Source organism: Cucurbita maxima, unplaced genomic scaffold (assembly GCF_002738345.1).
Source record: "Cucurbita maxima cultivar Rimu unplaced genomic scaffold, Cmax_1.0 Cma_Scf00034, whole genome shotgun sequence".
NCBI lineage: Eukaryota > Viridiplantae > Streptophyta > Magnoliopsida > Cucurbitales > Cucurbitaceae > Cucurbita > Cucurbita maxima.
The window spans coordinates 1,351,434-1,360,107 of NW_019272050.1; the positions used below are offsets into that span (position 1 = coordinate 1,351,434).

Consider the following 8,674-nt stretch of genomic DNA (forward strand, 5'->3'; position numbering starts at 1 on the left):
AAGACAAGTTTACTTGGGCCCAAAATGGAAAAGCCCAATAATCACAATGGACGAGCAGCCCAGATTGTGCGGCCCACGAACGCCATCACCAACCACGCGCTCTGATCTCATGTAATTCGCGTAAATTCTAGGCTTTGTTTGGTTGGTAAACGCGAACACTGTTAAATAAGACACTGGATTTAGGCAGAGGAAAGGAACAATCAGTATACACCGGATTTGCTTCTGATCCGTCCTCGGATCCTCCGCCTCTAATTTATTCATCAGTTCCGATTGCGATCTTAGCCTCCGGTAATGTAAGTTATTCATCTAAACCTTCTTCGGATTTTGGATTATGAGATCGAACAACGATGGTCAATTAAATGACTGATAATCCAATTTCGTTGTTATCAGATTGTTATTGTTTTGGCACTGTCCATTCATTTCCTTAAGTCTGTGGAAGTTCGTTTGTAATTTAAATATCATGATTGCTTCTTGCAGGTGAAGTTCATATTGGTTTAGATTTAGCTCCATTAATGAATCGGATTAGTTCTGTTTGGACATGGGAGCAATGATATTGGGGTGAAGGTTTTGAATTCGAATTTCTTTTTTGTGGGTTGATTAAATACGTGATTTAATTTGCTACGCACGATTCTGGAAAATGTAAATTTGCTTAGGGTGATTGTGGAAACTGTACGATTGACAGAGCATCATAACTCATAAGATTTATTCCAAATTCCAATTTGAGGTATTGTTTTTTTTCGGTCAATAATGGTACGAAAGAGGCTCTCTTTGTCGTTTTCTCCTACGTTTCGTGTTTGGTTGAAATAATTGACTTGTCATACTTCTCTATAAAATCTGGCATTTGGACCAATTACATCATTTCAGCTTCTGGTAAGTATATCATTTGAATTGATTTGGACCCGGATGTGTAATCATCTTGATGTGATTTGGTTAAATTTTCTAGAAATGGTAGCATTTTCGTGCGAAATGTTCTCTGTCAAAGGGCGCTTTACTTTTGGTTGTGATTATGGAATTTGAACTGGGTTTTTAGTCCGTGATTGTAGGTAAGTGATTTTTGAGCCACCCTTTTGACTTATTTTATCACTTGCAGTTATATACCGTTCACCTTCGCCCATAGTTTTTGTAACGAAGGGGAACATGTCAGAAAAAAATATCGAGGAAGTTAAGGAGAAAGCCATTGCTGATAATCTCCCTCAAAATCAAGATCATTGTGAGAAGTTCGAGGAAGAAATACCCGGCCCAGATAAGAAAGAAGAAAATCCTATGCCTTCACAGCAGCAAGAGGTTAGTGCTGCTTCTGTATTTATGGAGTGGTTCTCTTGTGTGTCTGTCATTGGAGAATTTTGAAATTATCGATGTTTGAAATGTAATGTTTGCTATTTCCAGTTTTCTCAATGTCATCAAGGTCCCCTTAGATGGATTTTTTTAATGAAAATACTAAATTAAGAAATCTCTAATTTTTTATGCAAAGTTTTTGATTTTGTAAGCGACTTTTTCTTGCCTTTGCATAAAGCTGGGCCATAAAGGGGAAAAGCTAAATAAAAATGCCTTGATGAGGCAGGAGAAAAAATGTTTCTTTCCCTGTCTCGTTCCTATTTTCTACTGTATGTTGGTCATGTGGTGTCATCAAGGTTTGTCATAATTTGTTTGGTAACAGTATGATATAATGGTTTTAAACAGGAGGAGATCATCAAGAAGAAGTACGGAGGAATAGTGCCAAAGAAGCCTCCTTTGATATCAAAAGTAATTAATGGTTATCTTTCAGTTACCCTTTTGGGATTTTACTTCCATTCAAGTCCTCTATGGTGACAACTGCAAATGTTCCTTTTGTCTAGGACCATGAACGTGCCTTTTTCGATTCTGCTGATTGGGCATTAGGGAAGGTACTCTTTAGATTTTTACTAAAACTGCTAATTGGATGCTAAATATAAAGATATGGATGAAATTTTGATCTTGATTAGATGACCCAAGTTTGATGCGATTGTCTTGCCTAATTACTCCTCCTTTGACTTCTGTAACAGCAAGGAGGTGCTCAAAAACCTAAAGGACCACTTGAAGCACTCAGGCCAAAGTTGCAGGTGCGTGATGTTTAATAAATAATAAAGAGTGGGGAATCTTTGTCTGTTCATTATACTTGCCGTGTTTTTTAAATATATAAATCGCCTTTTGATCTTGAGTAATAGTTTAGTAGCTGTTAATCATTCTCCCACTTGCTAAAAACAAACCAAATGTTTAATGTGAAGTTGATTGGTCTTCCCAAAAAACAACTGAAACTTTAGCAAGATAATGTACTCTCAGTAATTACCATAGCTGGATTATGTCTTCCAAACTAATCTTTCCTGGATGTGATCTGAAAGACCACTTGGGATCCATACAGGATATTACGTCTTTGCTTAAATTGGTGCGGTTTGCTTTCCTTTGAGACTTGTCTTTCCTCTCCCTGTTCTTCTTTTCATCGCAAAAAAGAGGGAAAAAGAAGAACGAAAAATAAAGCACCATTTCAAATGGAATGTGTTGTTCGTTGTGTTCGTATATTTAGTGGAGTGATTATGCTGTTTGTAGTCTTTGCTGATATTTTTATTACCATTGTTGTCATGATCAGCCAACCCCACATCAGCAAGTCCGCTCAAGGCGCTCGGCTTATGCTCCTGCTGATGCCGATGATGGTGAAGGTATGAGCCACATGTTCTCTCTTTTTTTTTTTTACAGCCAAGATTTCTAATTTACGACAGGAAATGATAAATACTTTGCTTTATTCTTCTGCTTCCCGCAGGGCATGAAGGTAATATCGAACCCGCAGCAGAAGAGGATCAGCAATCCACATTAGAAAGTGGCTGTAATGATCACGTTTCTGAGGAGAAAGTGTGCAAGGAATAGCTATCTGGACGAAAGAACTTGATCTATTCATACTGAGCAGCATCCTGAAGTCCTTTAATGATACCAATAAGTGAAACATGCTGAATTTTAAGCTTCACTTGTTATGATTGATCATGCTAGTGGGACGTTGTAATGCTTTCTATGCTTTAAGTTATGAATTCAATCCTTAGATTGCATTCGAGAATTATTTAGTCTTATAGCTAGCTTTTGCTGGCTCAATAGCATTCAATACCATATGTTATACACCAATATACCTTCTGTTATAATGCAGAATTTATACCTCCAGGTTTCCTATTTTGCATTTCTTGCACGTTCTAAAGCTTTTGAGTTAAGTAGTGATTATCACCGTCCGATTCTTTTACGATCAAAAGATAATTGGTTAAGGATAATTTTAGAACTGGCCGAGCCTTGAACGTTCAACGGTTAGTTGTACTAGTTTCTTGTCTGTCCAGTAAATTTGGAATAAGAATTGAGAAGATAACAAGTGGTTTATGCTTAGATTGATTCACGAATCGCGTGGTTACCTTTTTTTAATAACAACGACAAATATCTCTGCAATCACACACACAAAGCAACATGATCCTTTACGCTTCTACACCAAGCTCAATCATCTTCTCCAAACGCAATGCGCCTCAGCAAGCCACGCCAAGAAGGCCATCGCCCTTCAACTGTGCGCGCCAGAGCAGTCAAGATGCGCCAAATGGAGGCAATCCGAAGCCACTATCATCATTCCCACGCTTGTTCTGCCACAACCATTGTTCTTGCATATGCGGAAGGAGGCTTTTCATTGAAGCAGCAGCGACTTCTCTGTTCCCTCTAAGTTCTTCAATGGCGTCCTCTAATTCATCCTCTGATTACACAGTGCGTATTTTCTTTCTAAGCACACTGATGGGTTTTTCTCCTTATCCAGTTTCCTACTAAAACCCAGATGGTAAAGTTCGTTAGCTTTGTTGTGTATAGGCTATATTGAACAGGGTTCATCCTCCTAAGCCAGATTGGTACGAGGATTTCTACGCATCTGTTCTAGCTAATGGCATGAAATTGTACGAAGCGGAGGTTGGAGCTAACTTACGTTACAATTGATTAGAATTTGTGAGTCGCTAACATTGTTTTCTATGTTTTTTGCAATCTTTCATACTTAGATTGCAGATTACAAGTCCCAGATGTTTGCCACTTTAAGAGGGAAGGCCCAGAAAGTCCTAGAGATCGGAATTGGCGCGGGTCCTAACCTTAAATATTACGCTGGGGAAGAAGGTATGAAGGTTTATGGTGTGGATCCAAACCCCAAGATGGAGAAATATGCTCGCGAAGCAGCACAGAGTGCTGGTCTGCCAGCTGATAACTTCGAGTTTAAACAAGCGGTATGCACTTTATAGAACTCTGCTGTTCCTCACAGAACTTCATAGAATTATTGATAGAAGCAGTGCAGTATTTTCAGGTCCCTGTCTCTGTTATTGAATGTGAAAACCTTTCTGATTTAGGTTAATTATTTGACCCATGAACATCCCAGTTGGTACAAATGGGTTTCTTTTTTTCAACATCATTGGTTTGACAAGTCTGATGGATAGGGTAACTTCCATTGTATTATCAGTAAAGTTTTGTGCCTTTTTACCTACTTTGTTTGACGAGAAATGTTGTGTTTCTGAGGTATTAAAGCCATTGAATGCATCCTTAGAACTAGAAGTTGATATCATCAATTTGTAAGAGTTGGTTGTGCTTTCAAGGTTTATATTTGAAAAATTATGTTTACTCCTTATGGAAACTTAGATTTATTGATATCTATGATCTTTGGCTAGGTCGGGGAGGCTATACCATTACCCGATGCTTCGGTCGATGTTGTCGTTGGAACACTCGTCTTATGTTCTGTGTCGAATGTCGACATGACTCTAAAGGGTAATACCTTATTTTCATTATAGTTTGGTGGAGAATTTGACATCTTTTAGTTAGATGAATGATGTTTCCAAAACTCAGAAACTTCAAATAGGCAACTTCATAGAACGGAATCTGAGAACTGAGATTGACTTTGCTTCTGCCTTTTGGAAATCTGTCGATTGCTTGATTGATGATAGCGTAACAATGTATAGTTGCTTAAGAATTCAGGCAGGAGAAGAAAAACATATATTTAGCCACGAGAGCTTTTATTCAAAGTGGACAATATCATGCCATCGTGGAGGTCCGTGATTCCTAACATAGTATGAGAGTCATGTCCTTAACTTAGCTATGTCAATAGTATCCTCAAATGTCGAACAAAGAAGTTGCGAGTCTCGAAGGTGTAGACAAAAGTGACTCAAGTGTCGAACAAATGACGTACTTTGTTCGAGGGCTCCAGAGGAGGAGTCAAGCCTTGATCAGGGAAGGCTCTTCGAGAGCTCCATAGGCCTCAAGAGAGGCTATATAATGTACTTTACTCGAGAGGAGGATTGAGGATTATTGAAAGGAGTAGTTCCACGTTAGCTAATTTAGAGGAAAATCATGGGTTTATAAGTAAGAAACACTATCTCCATTCGTATGAGACCTTTTGGAAAAACCAAAAGCAAAGCCACGAGAGCTTATGCTCAAAGTAGACAATATCATATTATTGTAGAGGTCAGTGATTCCTAGTATTTTACTTAAGGACTATCTGATAGACTAAACAAGTTCTTGAATCTCAAACAAAAGTGCATTTCTTTGGGTGGTGTGCAGAGGTGAAGAGGGTTCTGAGACCCAGTGGACTATACATATTCGTCGAACACGTGGCTGCAGAAGGTATAATACCGAAATCTTACCTATAGAAAATCGCTTGTTTGGACATAAGATAACCAATGGGGCACTTTTGTTATTGTTGTTGTTGTTATTATGTCGATGTAGAAGGAACCGTGCTTCGGTTTGTACAAGACGTGCTCGATCCCGTGCAGCAGTTAGTTTCTGATGGATGTCACCTTACCCGGAGGACAGGGCAGAGTATAAGTGAAGCCGGGTTTTCAAATGTTGATCTAAACATGGCTTCCTTCTCTAATGCTGCCTTCATAAATCCTCAAGTTTATGGAGTTGCTCATAGATGACAAGAAATGTAACATCCTGTTCCCACATTTTCCCTCAGTATCCTGTCTTCATTGTCTTCTCCTTCTTCTATGCTTTGTTTCTTTGCTGCAGGCCCATGCTTGAAGCAGGAGAAACACTGATAAATCAACCATGAGCTTGAATATCCACATCTTGTGTATCTCTTCCACGGGTCGGGTCAGGTCAGAGTAGAGACGGAGAAGCCTTCTCCATTTCTGTTCCCGTTCTTGCCTCTTAATTCATTTTTTTCATGTTTGCAACAAGTTTCATTTATTTTTACGGGAATTGGGGTAGATTTGTAGATAGGGAATTTAACGGGTGAGTTACCGATATATCTTTCTATATATTTACTCTTTAAAAATTATTTATTTAAAAAAAAAAATTTAATGAGTAATTTTCATTTTCGGGTATAACTAAATAAAAATATAATATCATAACCTTATTTTCTACCAATATAAATGGGGTAATAGACAAATAAATATGTTAAGTTTTTTTTTATTTAGTTACAAACTCTAATTCTATTTTTGTATTTATTTATATCTAAACTAAAATTAAAAAATAAAAAAAGTATATGGAATTAATTATAGAATTTGATATTATTTTAGAATGCTATTTAACATGAATTTATACATAATTAATTATCCTATGGATTCTTATAATAATATAGATTGAATGAATAGTTTTGACAAAGTTGTTGAGTTTAATTATTAATACAATTATTGGTACCTATTTAATCTCCTAACTAATAAATACAACAATCATAGCCCAAAAAAGAAAAAATACATATTTTATTAAATTATAATAATGGTATTTTTTTTAATTTAAAAAATAGTTTAATTTCCATTTGTTTTGCAAATGATTGTTTTAATGCAAAACTTATGGTATATTACTTGTCCAAAATTATAAAAAAAGAATTGCGTGAGGACTTTACTGCAAAGTTTCAGATATTTAAGGGATATCCAATGCAATTTCGTACAACTTTAACATTGCGAAAAAGTTCCTAACTTCTTCCTGGCTGCACTTATACAAACAAAGCTTACAGTTCTCCTCTCTTCGTCTCCGACAAACTAGGGTTTTCTTTCCGTTCCGACAGCCGGTGATTGGTGTCGCTCAGACTTTCCCTTCAGAATCGATGCTTTTCTGTCTCTGAAAATGTAAGCTTTCTCGTGGCCTTTTTTGTTCCTCGAAGCTTTGCGTAATTTCGTCCTTTGTTCTTTGAAGAACTGTTTTGATTACTGCCCTAAACTTTAGGCTCAATTTTTTGTATGATTGTTTCTCTGTGTTCGTTTTTGCAAGTGTGGAAGCTTTTTTCCCCTTTTTTTTTTAAAGTTTTCTTTTTATCTTTTTCCCATGGTCCATGTTCTCTGTCTTCTTTTCTCCTTCCATCTTTCTTCTTGAATAGTTTTCGTTTTCTAGTGCTTTACTTTTACCTCTGCAATTATTTCGTGTCAAATTATTGTGGATTCTTGTTTATTTCGCCTTCAATTTTCGGAGTCTGGGTTTCCTATTTTGTAGATATCATTTATGGTTGTTGAAGATATATATATATGATTACAGAGAATTTGTCAGCTGGCTTGTTCACCTCTGATTTTGATTATTTGACGATTTTCTGGTTTCATTTAATTTTTGGGCTTCCTTGGGGGTGGGGGTGCTCGAGGTCGATAGTTCTGTCTACTATTTGCATGATTCTTTGCTTATAATGTATGTTGTTTACCTGTTTGCAGTTCATAACTCCATAATGTGCTCGTTAAATTGCATATGCGCTTTCTTACTGTTGGCTTGATATGGTTATGACTTATTATGGCAACATTTTTTTTTTTTTTTTCTGATGGCAGTTAAGCTGTGGTTGGCTCATGACTTTGTCGAGATTCTGGGACATAACAGAGTCTGTGCTTGTTAGCTGTTGGAGAGAGTAAGGGCATTTGTGAATTTTTTAGTAACATTCAGAGGTCGTTTGCTTATCGGAGTGTGGATTTTGGCTTCCAAATGTTTCTGTATTTCATGATGTAGCTTGTAATAAAGAAGTATACAACATAAAGTAATTTAAGTGGCATGATTTCTGGTTTGTGTTTTAAGAGTTGAGCACGAGCAGAGACGGTCTAAGGAAGCTGATAGCTAAATGGGGTCTCTCTGTTGTGTGGCTGCCAGACCACATGGATCGAATGCAGCTAGCAGGGACTGGTCTCTGGGTCCTCACGAGCCTTTCTGGCATACAAATACAAGCTTTTCACCGCCTCCATCAAGATGGGATATCCAATTTCAATCTGATGGGTTGCCACATGGTTGGCATGATGGTGTGCAACTGTATGGGTCATCTACATCATCTAATAGTAAAGAAAGTCGCAGCTGGATAAGGGGCAACAACCATCTTTATGCTCACACTTCTGCATCTGATGGTGCTGGGTTGTTTTTGAGTAGTCCATCTGACATCTCACAAGGCCCTCAATGGACACCTCCAGCAATTCAGGAAATCAATATTGATGGTCATGAAACTTCGACCAAAAGGGGTACTATTACTGTTATTACACCATGTTTTTCTGTAACCATATCATTTCTCTCATCATTGCGGGTGCATATGAAACTTCACGGGCAATTGAGTAATCTGCTGTTGAATTCAATGTCTTTCTTGGGCTATATTTTTCTGGGTTCTAAAAGAGTAGGATTGTTACTTTCTTATCATGGAAGAATCATTTCCTATGGTGTATGTGCGCTTGCTGCACGCACAAACATGTTTGGGGGGGGGGGGGGGGAATCATAG

At 37.5% G+C, this 8,674-nt stretch overlaps 3 protein-coding genes across 10 annotated transcripts in view; all 3 read left to right on the plus strand.

Annotated features, from left to right (window-relative positions):
- The first annotated feature begins 137 nt into the window (after positions 1-137).
- Positions 138-3,174, plus strand: LOC111467435. 4 transcript variants are annotated; one of them, XM_023112333.1, is made up of 8 exons: positions 139-293; positions 478-564; positions 1,091-1,284; positions 1,681-1,743; positions 1,836-1,883; positions 2,022-2,078; positions 2,603-2,672; positions 2,774-3,174. In XM_023112333.1, exons 3-8 carry the CDS (start codon positions 1,138-1,140, stop codon positions 2,875-2,877), a joined length of 489 nt encoding a protein of 162 aa, XP_022968101.1. In that variant the 5' UTR covers positions 139-293; positions 478-564; positions 1,091-1,137; the 3' UTR covers positions 2,878-3,174. The 4 variants fall into 4 exon arrangements, with proteins under 4 accessions (XP_022968099.1, XP_022968101.1, XP_022968102.1 ...); XM_023112334.1 differs by having other exon boundaries at positions 478-558; XM_023112331.1 differs by lacking the exon at positions 478-564 and having other exon boundaries at positions 138-293.
- Positions 3,175-3,339: 165 nt separating this feature from the next.
- Positions 3,340-6,176, plus strand: LOC111467423 (methyltransferase-like protein 7A). Of its 3 annotated transcripts, XM_023112315.1 has the most exons (7): positions 3,346-3,738; positions 3,838-3,933; positions 4,020-4,238; positions 4,674-4,770; positions 5,560-5,622; positions 5,725-5,926; positions 6,010-6,176. In XM_023112315.1, the coding sequence occupies exons 1-6, from the start codon at positions 3,454-3,456 to the stop codon at positions 5,916-5,918; spliced, it is 954 nt and encodes a 317-aa protein (XP_022968083.1). In that variant the 5' UTR covers positions 3,346-3,453; the 3' UTR covers positions 5,919-5,926; positions 6,010-6,176. The 3 variants fall into 3 exon arrangements, with proteins under 3 accessions (XP_022968084.1, XP_022968083.1, XP_022968082.1); XM_023112316.1 differs by having other exon boundaries at positions 3,340-3,738; positions 5,728-6,173; XM_023112314.1 differs by having other exon boundaries at positions 3,348-3,738; positions 5,725-6,173.
- Positions 6,177-6,752: 576 nt separating this feature from the next.
- The window catches only part of LOC111467413, a 4,475-nt gene continuing 2,553 nt past the window's right edge, over positions 6,753-8,674 (plus strand). The window contains exons 1-3 of one of the 3 annotated variants that reach the window (XM_023112296.1): positions 6,753-7,070; positions 7,752-7,828; positions 7,993-8,423. In XM_023112296.1, coding sequence (XP_022968064.1) covers positions 8,036-8,423 — 388 coding nt within the window. In that variant the 5' untranslated portion in view covers positions 6,753-7,070; positions 7,752-7,828; positions 7,993-8,035. Of the gene's footprint in view, positions 7,071-7,298; positions 7,618-7,751; positions 8,424-8,674 lie in introns of those variants that run through there. The other 2 variants (XM_023112294.1, XM_023112297.1) reach the window with 2 other exon arrangements.

What these genes read in the sequence shown, in the direction of transcription:
- LOC111467435 (XM_023112331.1), top strand. Translation starts at nt 1,138, where the DNA reads ATGTCAGAAAAAAATATCGAGGAAGTTAAGGAGAAAGCCATTGCTGAT. An exon ending in TGCCTTCACAGCAGCAAGAG is followed by an intron (nt 1,285 to 1,680) that starts GTTAGTGCTGCT and finishes GGTTTTAAACAG; the next exon opens with GAGGAGATCATCAAGAAGAA. An exon ending in CACTCAGGCCAAAGTTGCAG is followed by an intron (nt 2,079 to 2,602) that starts GTGCGTGATGTT and finishes TGTCATGATCAG; the next exon opens with CCAACCCCACATCAGCAAGT.
- LOC111467423 (XM_023112315.1), top strand. Translation starts at nt 3,454, where the DNA reads ATGATCCTTTACGCTTCTACACCAAGCTCAATCATCTTCTCCAAACGC. An exon ending in ACTTCGAGTTTAAACAAGCG is followed by an intron (nt 4,239 to 4,673) that starts GTATGCACTTTA and finishes ATCTTTGGCTAG; the next exon opens with GTCGGGGAGGCTATACCATT. An exon ending in CGAACACGTGGCTGCAGAAG is followed by an intron (nt 5,623 to 5,724) that starts GTATAATACCGA and finishes ATGTCGATGTAG; the next exon opens with AAGGAACCGTGCTTCGGTTT.